Source organism: Lithobates pipiens, unplaced genomic scaffold (assembly GCF_037356315.1).
Source record: "Lithobates pipiens isolate NorthernLeopardFrog02 unplaced genomic scaffold, aLitPip1_a1.2 Scaffold_28, whole genome shotgun sequence".
Taxonomy (NCBI): domain Eukaryota; kingdom Metazoa; phylum Chordata; class Amphibia; order Anura; family Ranidae; genus Lithobates; species Lithobates pipiens.
Genome location: NW_027507789.1, coordinates 183,574,569 through 183,588,591, shown reverse-complemented (window position 1 = coordinate 183,588,591; position 14,023 = coordinate 183,574,569). Strand labels below are relative to the sequence as shown.

Below are 14,023 nucleotides of genomic sequence, written 5' to 3'. Positions count from 1 at the left end.
TTATGAGGCATTGATCAACAAATCTAATTACAAACCTTAAAATTAATAACTCTGTGTGTTCTGCCCCTGCTAAAATAAATATAAAAAACAGACACACACAGAGACACGAGTTGGACAGTAAAATATGGAAAATACTATACATGATTTGCAGGTGTGAAACTGATGACATGTTTTGTGTTGAAAGTGGAAGTGATGTAACAAGGGATATAACCGTGCGATTTGATTGTGGCTTGCAACTTCATTTAACAGAAGTCTATGTCACAATTAAATCGTCAGAAAGTACTGCAGGAACAATTTTTCAGAATTGCTGTGATCTCAACGGGTTCCGTTGCCGAAAATAGCCTGTGCCTTGCGTTTTTAAACAGTCAAATCGCTTAAGTTGCACCGGTGTCAACGGGGGCTTAATCCGCTCCCCATTTTACCAGAAAGCCAGAATCCCTGTCCAATGTATAACAATGAACTTAACCTGCCATCTTGCTTTCAGCCAGGCATCATTCTCACCCAGAACCCTTCCACTAACTCTCGCTCTTTCTTGCCTTTAGAGGGCGCACATTTAAAAACAGTCGTAGTGGAGCAGCCTACTTTGGTGGAATCTGCTCTCTGAGCAAAAGTGGAGGATTGATAGAGGTCAGTGTTCTTTATTTTCCGGTTTACTCTTCTTTTACAATAAATTAAACACTGGTTTCATACAAAACTGACTTGACACATGTTCATGCTACACAAGCCTTTTTATTAAAAAGTATCTTACTATATCAGTGAGCAGCTTCACCCTCTATTTTATCTGACTGTTTTTTTTTTTTTATTACATTTTTTTTTACTAGTAATGGCGGTGATCAACGCTTTTTTTTCATCATGACTGCGGCATTATGGCTGACACAAATCGGACACTTTTGGCGCTATTTTGTGACCATTTACATTTATACAGTGATCAGTGCGATTAATGAAGGGGTTAACCAGGAGGGGGTGCTGCAGGGGTAGAGTGTGTCCTAGGGAGTGATTCTAACAGTGGGGGGGGGCTGGGCTGTGTGGCACATTGTGAGATGATCGCGGTTATCCCCGTGGACATCAAGTCCGCGGGACCCACAGATCTTGCGGTGCGCACCTGCTATGCGGACCTCGCGACATCACATACAATAACGTGATATCGTGCAGCGGAGCCAACTTGCCGCATTTAAACTGCGGCGGCTGGTCCGCAAGCGGTTAAAATGAAAAGACTGCAGGCCAGCTGCATGTTACCTACTTCAGAGAGGAACGATAATGTCTTCAAAGTGGACCTGTTGCTTTTTTCTGCTATGGACAAAGCCCATATTTGCTTTAATGCCCCAGAAGCGCAAGGTCAGCTTGCTGTAAATAATACTTCAGACACATGCCTGGAGTACTATTTACATGGTAACATTTAACATGTATTAACATACTAACATGTAATTATTTGATGTAAAGTTTGTAGACGTATGTGTACACGAGGGCAGCCATATTGACCCATTACATACCTCAGACTCTGCAGTGCTGCACAGAGGTTGTGGCTAACGGATCCTCCTATCTCACACTCAGATTGAGTTACTAAAACTGGAGAGTGCAAAATATGGTGCAGCTCTGCATGGTAACCAATTAGCTTCTAACTTAAGCTTCTTCAAGTGAGCGTTGATGAAAAAAACCTGGAAGCTGATTGGTTTCTATGCAGAGTTGTACCGGTTTTTGTGCTCTCTAGTTTTAGTAAATCAATCCCAGTGTGTCTATTAGACGGGGTCAGACAGAAGAAAGGTGTGGGGTTGGAGATCTCTTAAAGCAGTAGGTTTACTCGGATCTTATGAATCTCCATAGGCAGCTCTCCTGGAAGTGGAGTCCAAAGGTTGGCTCTTTGCTCAGAAACCACACATATCAAGTCCAGATTTAACTTTATTCAAACTTAGATCTCAAAAAGCCAATACTTTTTGGTGGTTCAAAGGGCCCCGCTTCATCAGGGATTGTTGAGCTAAGTATGTACTAGCCCAATAAAGATGAATGGGACCCAGAGGGCTAATTAGTATGACTGCTTCAGATTCCAGTTAAGCCTTAACCTTCCCAGCTTGCACACCCAGTCCCTATGGGTTTATCTTTCTGAAAACAGTCTCTTAGGATATGAAAGATCTACAATGCTGCCGGTAGTAGCACCATGTGATCTTTGCCAAGGCTTTACCTCACATGAGCTCAGTTTTCTTATGCATGGCAAAAGAAAGTTGCTTAAGGCTGGCAACACATTTTTTTAATTCAGTTTCCTTTAGATTTACCTTCATCTATGTAGTGCCAGGGCTTGTCAGGTTGTATACAAATTAAGAGTGTTTAGGTCTGACCTCCTATTATATGGTATTGGTAAATCTAAAGAAATGTTGTACAAGAAAATTGTATTATGTGCGGCCAGCCTTATGTTGTGCGCAAGTGTTTACAGCCTATTTCTTGTGCAGCTTTGTAACCACTAGATGGCGCCATGTGTGCAAGAACATTTCATGTCATCTAGGTATTGCTTGCAGAGGTTTTGCCAGCTGTTACTTGCTTTACACGGATGACTGGTGCAAGTTTAACTATCATCTCCAGGTTTTCCTTTGTTCCACCACACTGCACAACAATTACATCCCCGTATGCTTTATTAAACATTTATGCAGCATATGATTTATTTAATGTGCTGCAATTTTGGAAGTTTTGCGCTTCAAAATCTCCAAGATTTCCTCTGTTCGTTTAATTATATGCTTTTTAGTAATCCGAAAGGATTTCCAGATCTATCTGGCTTCCAGAGAGGTTGTCTCTGGAAACCGGTGCCATCTCCGCTGTGCAAACCTTAGCACTTTTTTCCTACCCACTTTGATAGAAAGTGAGAAGCAGCCAATTGGAAATCAGTGGAGCATTTGGTCTGTTGCCATGGCAACATCTGTATAGGCAATCCTGATTTTATATTATGTCCATGCTGATTTTTTTTTTTTCCCTTTAACTAAAAAGTGTACCTATCACTTGTATACTTTAATATACTATAAATATTTATGGTTAATAATGAAATTAAATACATTTAAAATAAAATATAATATTTGAATGAAATGATCATACCCTGAACTATTTCTTGGTGCCCAAAGTAATGTGTTTTGCAGCCCGAGTCTATCGGCCTGCGCCTTTTTTCTATATGCTATTTGATTACGGCACCAACACCTTAATTAAGGATGAATGATTCAATTTTTGGTCTCGCAAAGTGACCTCTTGCATTTCCCTTCCCCCCCCCCCCCCCCCCTTCCCTAAAATTAATCTATATAGGAGGAGGATAGAGATGATGGGCTTTTTCATTTTTTTATTTATTAATAATAAAGGTTTTAGAAAACCATTAGCCTGCATCATCGTATATTAGCATATTAAAGCCTAGGTTTAGTTTAAAAAAAAAAATCTGTGCAGAAGACGGTACTTTCAATGTAAAGTGTCCCATGTGCTGCTGGCTGCTCTCTTAGTTGAAATCTGAAGCCTGCTGCCCTTCCTTCAATGGTAATCTTCCAGTGCTGTGGGGGTAGTATGAATAATGGGAACTCTGGACTATGCCTGGCCTTTCCGCCTCCCCCCCTCCATTCATAGAAGCTGTGCTATATAACTTCCATCAATGAACAGTGATCTATGAATGGAGGAGGTGGACCTCTATTCATCTGCTTGTCCTCCATTCATAGAGCACCAGGTCCAGCCCTTGTATTAACCTCCACAACCCAGGAGGATTATAGCTGTGGAGGTATGGGAATGTGAGTACCGTCCGTCCCTTGTTGGTAGGTTTTCAAATGAATGTTCACATGAATATTCGTATGAAAATTCTCATTTTTTGGTGACATTACAAACGTCGTTCAAAAGTACCTAAAAAAAAAAAAAAAAAAAAAAAAAAAATGCTTATGGTGTAAATGCACTTTGCCAAAGGAAATCCGTATTCACTGTTATAAATTCGTTCATTTGAGAAACCTTTTCCATCCTTCTCTTTTGCATTTCCTCGTCAATGTGGTCGACAACAAACCTTGATTTGACCCCACTAACGACAGAAATTCTACTAGTGTATGGCCAGCTTTAGGCTTTAAGTCGTGAAGATGACAGTGATCAGATGAGCTTGTTACACTTCTACACCCTAATCTGATAGTTCCCCTGTGTATATGAGGTCCCTCTCCCTGTACTCCGACTAAAGTCCATACAATTATCTCAGACTGTCATAGGACTGTAAGCTAGAAGCCTATGCCTAGATAAAAACGCCAATATTCCATTGCTGATGTTCTTTAGAAAATGTTATTTTACTGGCTGCAATATGTTCCTGACTTTTCTGAGTCGGTGAAATTCAGCATTTGCAGTCAGATTTTTCTTGAACTGAAACTGTAGTTGCTGCACACATCTACAGAGATCTTATTTGAGGCCACAAGATGACTTTTTTTTCTGTTTCTTTTGCCCCATGTAGTATGGAAACATTGCTGCCATGGCAGTGACACTGGCACAGACTCTGGGACAAAACTTGGGCATGATGTACAACAAACCCCGACCGGCTGCTGGTAAGATCTCCCCTAGAGGGCTGGGCCTGGGTTAGATGGAACTTTTCTACTGCTGATGGGCAGTGCAGTGGTAACATGGCTTGTCCATTGCAGGCGAGTGCAGCTGTCCGGATCTGTGGCTGGGCTGTATTATGGAGGACACAGGGTAAGTGTAGTATGACATACATTTAAGGGAAATCTGATTTGTAGAATTCCCAATTCAGCAGAATGAAGTTTTTCCATCCCATAAAGTGAACCTGCCAGAATAACTTTTCTAAATGCCTGAATAGCAGAACTGCAGACATATCTATTTTGCACCTCACTATTGGTCTATCGCTATGATAGGTGGCAAAAAAGGACAGGATAGCCTGACTCTGGGAAACATTTAAATTGCCCTCATTTGTTTAGGACTAGGGGACGTGGAATAGAAGATTTACTTAACGGGTTCTCCACGCTGCTAGACCAGTCCCTGGAAAATCTTCTCTCCCTTGCTCTAGCAGGCTACAGTGCATACCTCAATACCAGTGGCATGGTCCAAAGCCTTGCATTGGATGTGATGACATTAAAAGCGAAGTACCTTAAAACGGATTGCGAGTAACGCGGTTTACGTGCGTTTCGCGATACAAGCTGGTTTTTCTGTTTTTTTAAATCCTGACTCGATTTGCGAGCATTGTCTCGCCAGACAAGCAGGATTCAAGCCTCCGGGGTGTGCAGTACTGCATGTGGGCAGAGGTGAAAGGGGGCGCTGGGGACACTCGGAGTGTTTTGGGTGTCTCTAGTGCCCCCCCCCCCCCCCCCCCCGCATTTCTGGCCACATGTGGTACCACATACACTAGCAGTGTAACTGGAACTAATTATCTGAGTTTCCATTGACTCCTATGGGGAAACTCTCTGTGATATACGAGTGCTTTGGATTACAAGCATGCTTCTGGAACAAATTATGCTTGTAATCCAGGGTACTACTATATGGGAATTTTTTTTTGTGGGGGAATCATGCTTACTTAGGTGGATGCAGAAATGGTCTCCCATTGATCACTCGGTTCTCAAACACTGCCAATCACTCGCTTCTGCTCCCTGAGCAGAGAGCTGGTGCCTCTGCTCTGCCCCCTCCCCCTCGCTCACTGGAGCACTGGGCTGTGGAGGGGGTGGGAGCGGCCACTCAGACTCTTAGCAGCTCGCTGAGAGGCTGAGCCGGGTGACAGTCCAGGCAAGTGGGCAGATCCCAACCATATGGTTGCAATCTTTTCCAAGTTAGACCAGCTCTGTAATGTCACCCAACAGTGGGCTTCAGCGGGTCACAGGAGTGAAGTACAAACTGCATTCCTGTGATCCACAACAGAAGTACAGCCAAATGAGCTTTGGCTGAACTTCAACTACCTCCCACCCACCGTATAGTAAAATGACAGCGGGCGGGATCTCCACGCATTCTGGGATGATGTCATATGATGTCTCCCCAGTGTCACTGCTCTCGCCGGAGCGCAGCAATCCTGGGTGTCCTGTATCCCTGATCTCGGTAAAGAGCAGATGACGTGGCTCTTTACCCATGTGATTGGCTGTGTCCAATCACTGATCGCATGTAAACACAGAAGTACCGTTTATCGGCTCTCCTCGCTTCACACGCACAGAGTGTGCTTGTATATTCATTTTTACATGTGAATGCAATATATACTTGTTTTTGAGTTTTAGCCTGGGTTCACACTAATGTGAACACAGACATCACATGTGATCCACACCGCATTACTGTGCCGATCACATGCAATGTCTGTGCAATGCAAATTCAGGCATACAGTTGTATGGCTGAACTCGCATTGGATTTGCACTAAAAAGGTACAGGAATCTTTTTTTTTTTTCCCCCGCACTGGAATCGGATCGCATGTGATCCGATTCTTGTCTGAATTCACAGTTCGCGCTGCAACCTGCAAACTGATCTGGGAGTGTCATTAAATTTGTATTGACACCCGCAGCGGTTCCCAGAGGGCTGTGTGAACTGCCTACAGGAGAGATGCGGTGCAGGAACCTGCACTGGAATTCCTGCTGGATCCCGCATCACAATAGTGTGAGCACAGGCTTAATAAATGCTACATTTAGACGGTGGAGCTTGGCAATCTCTCTCCCTCTTTCTTTTTGGTGTTTACATGTTCTGCTGGTGGGAATTGTCCCAGATTTTGCATGAAGGAAAGAATGCCGACGCGGTCTTCATATGAACATTTCATGGTTTTCATGGACTCGTTGTTCATGTGTGTGCATACATTAGGGTAGCGAGTGCAGTTTATCTAGGTAGCTCGAAAGTCTTTAACTCCATGTTTGTCCAGTCTGTGCTCCTCCTTGATTGTCTCTGCAAAAATATTTCCTAACTTTATTCTCTCATTACAGGTACTACCTCCCCAAAAAGTTTTCCCGCTGCAGTATTGATGAATACCGACAGTTCCTGCAAAATGGAGGAGGGAGGTGCTTATTTAACAAACCCCTTAAGGTAGATCGCTGTCTTCTCAAGCCTGACTGCTGGTTCTGATTGAGCATTGTACAAAGCAAAGGACTGCAGTGTTTTATATTTATAATGACATGGCATTTGGTGGCAGTCCTGTTCACATAAGTGTGGGTATGCCAATCAAAAACCCACCCACAAAACCTGTGTTGCTCTAGCATTGATGGCCTTAGTACATCGTGCAAGGAGCAATGTTCCAAGTCCTAGTCAACAAGAAAAGAAACCGGTTTACTTACTTGCCTAACCCACCCCCACACACCGATACTGGCATTCCACCCATCAGAGCAATATGAAATGCCTATTTGAGGAGGCATGTGACCTTCTTGGGCAGCACTGGGTCTAAACATCACCCAGAGGACAAAGATGGAAATCTTTAAAAATTAAAACCTGTTCATGTATGTACCTGCAAGTGTGGCTGTCCCAGATTGATTTCCTTCAGCACTTTTCTTTTCTTATACTCCATATGAAATAAGGACATTGTTTGCAGTAAACATGCCATACATTGGTATACTATAGTGTTACCTCCGAGGAACAGAGCCATCAGTAGCTCAAGCACTGGAGTCTGAAGCAAGGTCAGAGTGACAAAAGTGGCCCTGTTGAGGTCACTTTGTGGAATCAAATTTTTGACAAGGGTAAAATGCAATTGAAGCCATAAAGTCCATTGGGAGTATGTGCATTTATAAATCTCATCCTATTTTTCAGATCTGTGAAGTTTCCATCTGTCACCTTTGAACTTCAAAGATGACAGCTGGCTACTATGGGCATTGCAGATAGTGTGTTTTATATCAGCTCCATTGTTATGTATTGTGCCGTCCACTTGCATTATCAGTGTTCCATTTCCCCTCTCAGCTGCTGGACCCTCCATCCTGTGGGAACGGATTTGTGGAAGTGGGGGAGGAATGTGACTGCGGTTCTCCTGCTGTGAGTAAATCACTGATACCTATTTACGGTCTTCCATCTGTAAATGCCATTAGTTTGTGCAGCTCAGGATTGTATTTAGTTCACATTATAGAAATCGGAGTACAACAAGACTGAAATGTACAACAAAATTCTACACAACCTTTTATTGCAACTGTGTTTATTACAATGCTATGGTTTCTTTTGTGTGTTAATACTTACCTGGACTAGGGAAAGTGCCAGGTCCTCTATATACCAGGGGCCACAAGGAATGTATACTTACCGTCCCTGCACTCCTCCTGCCTCAGCTACTTCCAGGTATGGGTAAAAATTAGACGCTCACCTCTGCTTTCTGCAAAGCTGAGCTCTCTTGGCCTTGTCAATCATCAGAGCCAAATGTTGCCATGTGAAGACAGTAGGGCGGGTACGCAGCCTGGGCAGGTTTGGACTTTATATTTTCAGATGCTGCTGTTATGTGTGTGTATGAATGTGAATTGGGGACCTTGGATTAGAAGCTCCTTGAGGGTAGGGACTAATGTGAATGTATAATACATATGTAAAGCGCTGCGTAAATTGATGGTGCTATATAAGTACCTTAAATAAATAAATGGGCTGGGGCATCAGGAGAGCATGGGAAGAGGAACCAGTGACACTTTGTTTGGGGTCTACTATCGAGTGGACCTGTTACTTTGCTTAGTCCAGGTGAAACCAAGTAAAACACAAAAGGCACCCAGAGCAGTGTCTCTTTGGTGGTGATGACCACAACCATTGACTGAAATGAATTTAAAACAAACTTCTTTCACGTTGTCATTATGGGGTATTGTTTGTAGAATGTTGAGGAAAATAATTTATGTAATGCATTTTGGAATAAGGCTGTAACAAAATGTGGAAAAAGTGAAGCGTTGCGAATAATTTTGGATTATGTGTGTGTGTGTATATGTGTATATGTGTATATATATGTATGTATGTGTATATATATATATAATGACCTACATCATCTCGCAATAGGATTTTTAAGTCTATGTATATCATTCTTTTATGGCCCAGAGGCCACCTGTGGATGGGGAACTTAAACCCAGAGCCATGTTTCCATACTACCCTGTTTACCCTAAAATAAGACCTAGTGTGATTGTCGGTGATGGCTGCAATAAAAGCCCTACCCCCCAAATAAGCCCTAGTTAAAGTCCTTGTAGGTCTTCTTTTCAGGGTAGGGCTTATTTTTGAGGAAACAGAGAGTAGGGCTTATTTGGGTGGTAGGGCTTATATTGCAACCAACACCGACAATCACGCTAGGTCTTATTTTAGGGGAAACAGGGTACATGGAGCTGCATCACCTAAGTCAGCCAGTTGAAGGATGGGATTCATGTCTCTGCTCTTCTTTTTATGACATATAGAAAAACAAAAAAAAACACATCATAACATTTATATCTTTTTTTTTATTTTATTTTATTTATTTTTTTTATTCAAAAAGAAAAATATTCTGCTAAACCACATAAAGACACAGATAGTAGAGTTGTAGTATGAACACTGTAGTCATCACTGCATACGTCACAAAGCACATAAGGGAACTGCAGATGAAAATAGCAGCAGAGAGTGAATAAAGTTATGTTGGAAGATGAAGCATCCATGGGTGAAAAGCAGTACAGCATTAAAAGGTTATAGATCAAAATAAATAGTTTTGAAGGAAGGCAGTGCAGAAGATTCATGAGCATAACATGTCCAGCTTTTGGCTCCTGTTGGAATTCCTCTGTAAGTAGTTTATGTTGTGTTGGGAGTATTCTGGCTCTATACCCATGACTTCTGTTTGAATTGTGAATTGCAGGAATGTAACAGAACTGGAGCTGGAAACTGCTGCAAGAAGTGTACACTCAGCCATGATGCCATGTGTAGTGATGGTCTGTGCTGCCGCCGATGTCGGGTAAGGAGATTGGGTCAGACCATTTGTACAAATTATTTCCGCAGTGTAGCCGAGAAGGTGTGCAACTTGTAGCTGTGACCAGTAGTTATGTTTCTTTCCTTAATATTTACCGATGGAGCCACCAATGAGTTTTAACACCACGTAAAGGTTTGTGCAGAGATGTGGGTCATGCTGGCTGCCGTTCTGCAAGGGTTCTCATGTACAATAGCAGTAATGCCGACTTACATCTCCCCCTCCCCCCTGCTATTTATCATAGCTGAGGCAGAATAAGAGGAATTCTTCTAATGTGGCCATGCAATCTGTTACATCACCCTGGCCTAAGGGAATGCATGTGAAGAGTTCCCACAACTCTTCTGACACCATGGATCTTGAGGTTTAATGGGGTAGAGGTTTACATTTTAAAATGTGAGCCAATACGATTATTTAATCTTGCCTGTTTATATTTCAACTCCACCTACCATATGTGCTGCATCCTCATCATTTCTTCCTCTTTTCCTTAGAACTTCAGAAATGTACCAGTGCTACACTGTAATAAAATCAACACTCAGTAAAGTTTTTGTTATGACATCAGTGTGTATTATCTGTTCATATTCACAGCATGAGCCTCGAGGAACTGTCTGTCGGGGATCTGTTAATGAATGCGATGTGCAAGAAACGTGTCCAGGAGACTCCAGTGTGGTAAGGGTTTGTCTTATGAATCCTGCTGACTTTTAGTCTTCCCACCTCTGGAGAGCAGCTTGAAGAGTGGCTAAGCTGTTCTCTAAACGTTTGTGGAATATGTTGCATACATTTCTGGATCTATTGTTATGTGAACTTCCCGGATATAAAGATTGAGTCCAGCCCCCCTACACCCATACGAATAAGAGCACCACTATGGCACACTCTTTGGAAAAGATGATAAAGCTGGGTATGGATTAGTCTCAAAGGCAAGGGAGTCGAGCAACAAAGTGAAACCAGTTTCATAAGGGCACACAGAAGGGTTTTCTGGTTTGTAAAACTATATAACAACAATACTGCGCAATAGTCGGCTAGAGAAAAATGAGGATAAGCTAAAGGCTGCTGACACGCTAAAATTGGGAACTTTTTAGCTGGGAGAAAATGTCAAAAATAAAGTGTAAGCGCCCAACTTATATATATGTGACTCTTAAAGTAATACAAACGTGTGTGTACACCTGTGTGAAAAAATATGTGTGAAGTGACCCCAAAAGAGATGGGGGCAATACTGATATATGTATTGAAACAATTAATAAGAAAAAAAGTGATGACCTGTAAATATGTGCATGAAATCAATTGGGGACTGTATGAATACTTATCCCAGTGAAGAGGGAAACAAAGCAAAAACCAATCAATATAAACACATAAAAATATGATTAATAACAGTGGTAAAGTCCATAATAAGACATGCAAAATATAAAGTCCATATAAAGACGTGCAGAATGTCAGTCTCAACGTGTTACGATATCAACCGAGATCCTGTAGTGTTGTGACCAAGAAAGGTATTTCACCCTGTGACGATCCCACCACCTTATAGGGTGCAGGCTTACCGAATCAATATGACCCTAGCAGACGTACGCCTCAGGGGTCAACCAGAGCTTGTAATCTCGGCCAAAGTAGTCCCAAAATTGGATGTTCCAATCGTGCCACATACGGTTCACACAGACGACTAGGTGTGATCACTGTTTTTCATATACATGAACAACTCCGACAACAACTCAGGCATGGAAGATGAAGAAACAAAGCCAACATGGCATAATAACGTTTTAAAAAAGCCTTTTAATAAAAAAATGGTTCAAACTCACATTTCCAGAATGATCAATAAAGCATATCAGAGGAAAATAGGCAGTAGCGGAGTCCTCCCGACGCGTTTCGACCTACAGGTCATCATCTGGGGTGGGCTCCAACTACTGACATACTGCCTTATATAGGTACTTACACAATAAAGTGATGCCATTCCCCCATGTGTTGCAATCATGCCCACTTCCGGTGTATCCAAGATGGCGGGCGGGCGTGCGTTCCACGCCTCCGTTTTTTGTGCGTTCCACCTATATGTCCAATGTATTTGGACATAAGAGGCATGATTGGGGATAATAGCGGCCCCACTTCTGGTTTGTGGCAATAACAGCAGACACCTTCTGGTGGCTGTAATTAGACCAGACTTCCCCTTTTAACCTCCTCCTTCTGGCTGTACGCATATATGTGGCCTTTCAGCAGGTGGGCTTTGTTTATTTATTTTTAGCTTTCAAAGCTTTATTGAACCTTTTTTTTATATTACACGCTTAGTCACATATAAAAATCAGTTGGACTTTAACACTGAGAAGGCCACATATATGCGTCCCAAATGTAAAAATTTCTCTGCTACTCCCAGCACAGTTACCGGCAGGTACTGGAAAGCTCCCGATGCCTACTTGCGATCGGGAGCTTTCTGATCATGTGACCGCCGATCACAGCAGTCATATGATCAGAATGCCCGCCTCCCAGCATGTGGAACAGCTTACTAGTCTTTAGATGGGATGGCTGCATTACGTTCAACCTCGCTGGACTTCAAACATGTCTGCCTTTATCACCGTTGTAGAGAGGATAGGGAAATTGGTAGTTTACAGAAGGAAGGGAACATGGTCTTTGCTTTCAGTTCAGGTATTTTCTGTACTTGCTGAAAAAGTTCTTATCCTGAAAAAGAAAACACATATTGGGTAAACTACAATATACTAAAGAAAATGAGACACAACTGTAACGAGTGAGAACATTTTTGCCTGCAATTGCTGATCTCCTAAAATGCTAACCTTTGGGTCAGACTGATGTCAGAGCTTCTGATCTGCATACTCGTTTCTCCATATTTCTCTCCATACAGGTTTTATTTTATTGGTCTCAACAACTTTTTCATTAAAAATGATAATAATGTTTCTCTTCAGATTAGAAATCTTTTTCATTCATTGTGAAATTTATATTGACGATCATTATGTATCTTTGTCTGCACAGTGCCCACCCAATCTCCACAAACAGGATGGATACTTCTGCGATGATGAGCAGGTGAAGGACAACTCTGTCAGTGTCTTTATAACCAGCTGTCTGTCACTTTTTAATGCCATAATACGAAAGCAGAACTTTGTTGTTTTGTTTATAATATTCGTATTTTAAAATTAAGTTTTAAAGCCTAAAAAAATATTGACTTGCATGTAAATTCTGTTTCAATCTTTTTATTCAGTTTTCAAAATAACAGTATCAACTTTACAGTTTAATACAAGAAAAAGTGCAATATGGTTTAGTCGACTTGCATGTAAATTCAATTTATTATACAGTGGAACCTTGGATTACAAGCATAATCCATTCCAGGAGAATGCTTGTAATCCAAAGCACTCGCATATCAAAGCGAGTTTCCCCATAGAAGTCAATGGAAACTAAGATAATTTGTTCCACATTGACTTCTATCTCACGCAATACCGCATGTTGCCAGAGGTGGGGGGGGGGGGGCGCAGAAGAGCCTCGGAAATATTCGGAGACAGCTCGGCTGAAATTGGAAACACTCTGGAACGGAGTATTTCCAAGTGATTCAGAGTATTTTCGAACGGCTCCGAACCATTCCGAGTGTCACCGGCGCCCTCACACCTCTGGCCAAATGCGGTACTGCACACCACCTTAGCTTAAATTCTGCTTGTTTCAGAAGACAACACTCGCAAACCGAGTCAAGATTAAAAAAAAAAAAAAGTTGCTAGTCTTTCAACCTCGTTAACCAAGGTTCCACTGTAATACAGTGCAGACACAGGATTTTGAGTCACAGACCATGTTATATGCTGCAAACTTCAGATTAGACACTGGAAACATTATCTCCCCATCTCAGTGCACTTGTTTCTGCCATTGCTGAACAGATGTGGATCGAGAGGATGACCTGTAAGTTCTTCTCTGGAAAAACAGGTAGGAAAGAGCAGTTGTGCTTAAAATAGTGGATAGAAGTGTGCCAGCCATCAGACATTTGCAATTACATCAAAACCCCCCACCCCCAAGCAGCAATGTCGTGTGGGAAAAACCCACCACATTCAAAAAGGTACCTACAGCCAATCTACAGAGAAGAATACACACTAAATGTTACCCTCATCTTACCTTACCCATATAGGGTCTTGAAGGGGACCAAACTTTATCTGTCATGGTGGGCATACCCTTAAAGGGGTCTTCAGGGGTTAGGTGCTATAGGAATGGATGGACCTCCGCATCTGTATAGCACCT

At 42.1% G+C, this 14,023-nt stretch overlaps 2 protein-coding genes across 4 annotated transcripts in view; one reads left to right on the top strand and one right to left on the bottom strand.

The window, feature by feature from the left end:
• ADAM11 (ADAM metallopeptidase domain 11) overlaps window positions 1-14,023 on the top strand; it is a 97,905-nt gene that overhangs the window by 50,537 nt on the left and 33,345 nt on the right. For 2 of the 3 annotated variants that reach the window (XM_077460087.1, XM_077460088.1), the window contains exons 12-19: window positions 543-627; window positions 4,436-4,526; window positions 4,620-4,671; window positions 6,879-6,978; window positions 7,840-7,911; window positions 9,710-9,805; window positions 10,403-10,483; window positions 12,782-12,832. In XM_077460087.1, coding sequence (XP_077316213.1) covers window positions 543-627; window positions 4,436-4,526; window positions 4,620-4,671; window positions 6,879-6,978; window positions 7,840-7,911; window positions 9,710-9,805; window positions 10,403-10,483; window positions 12,782-12,832 — 628 coding nt within the window. Of the gene's footprint in view, window positions 1-542; window positions 628-4,435; window positions 4,527-4,619; window positions 4,672-6,878; window positions 6,979-7,839; window positions 7,912-9,709; window positions 9,806-10,402; window positions 10,484-12,781; window positions 12,848-14,023 lie in introns of all 3 variants that reach the window. The other variant, XM_077460086.1, reaches the window with a different exon arrangement.
• GJC1 (gap junction protein gamma 1) overlaps window positions 11,559-14,023 on the bottom strand; it is a 144,491-nt gene continuing 142,026 nt past the window's right edge. Inside the window, exon 4 of the transcript XR_013263586.1 lies at window positions 11,559-12,472. The gene's annotated coding sequence lies outside the window, so the exon portion shown is untranslated. The remainder of the gene's footprint in view (window positions 12,473-14,023) is intronic.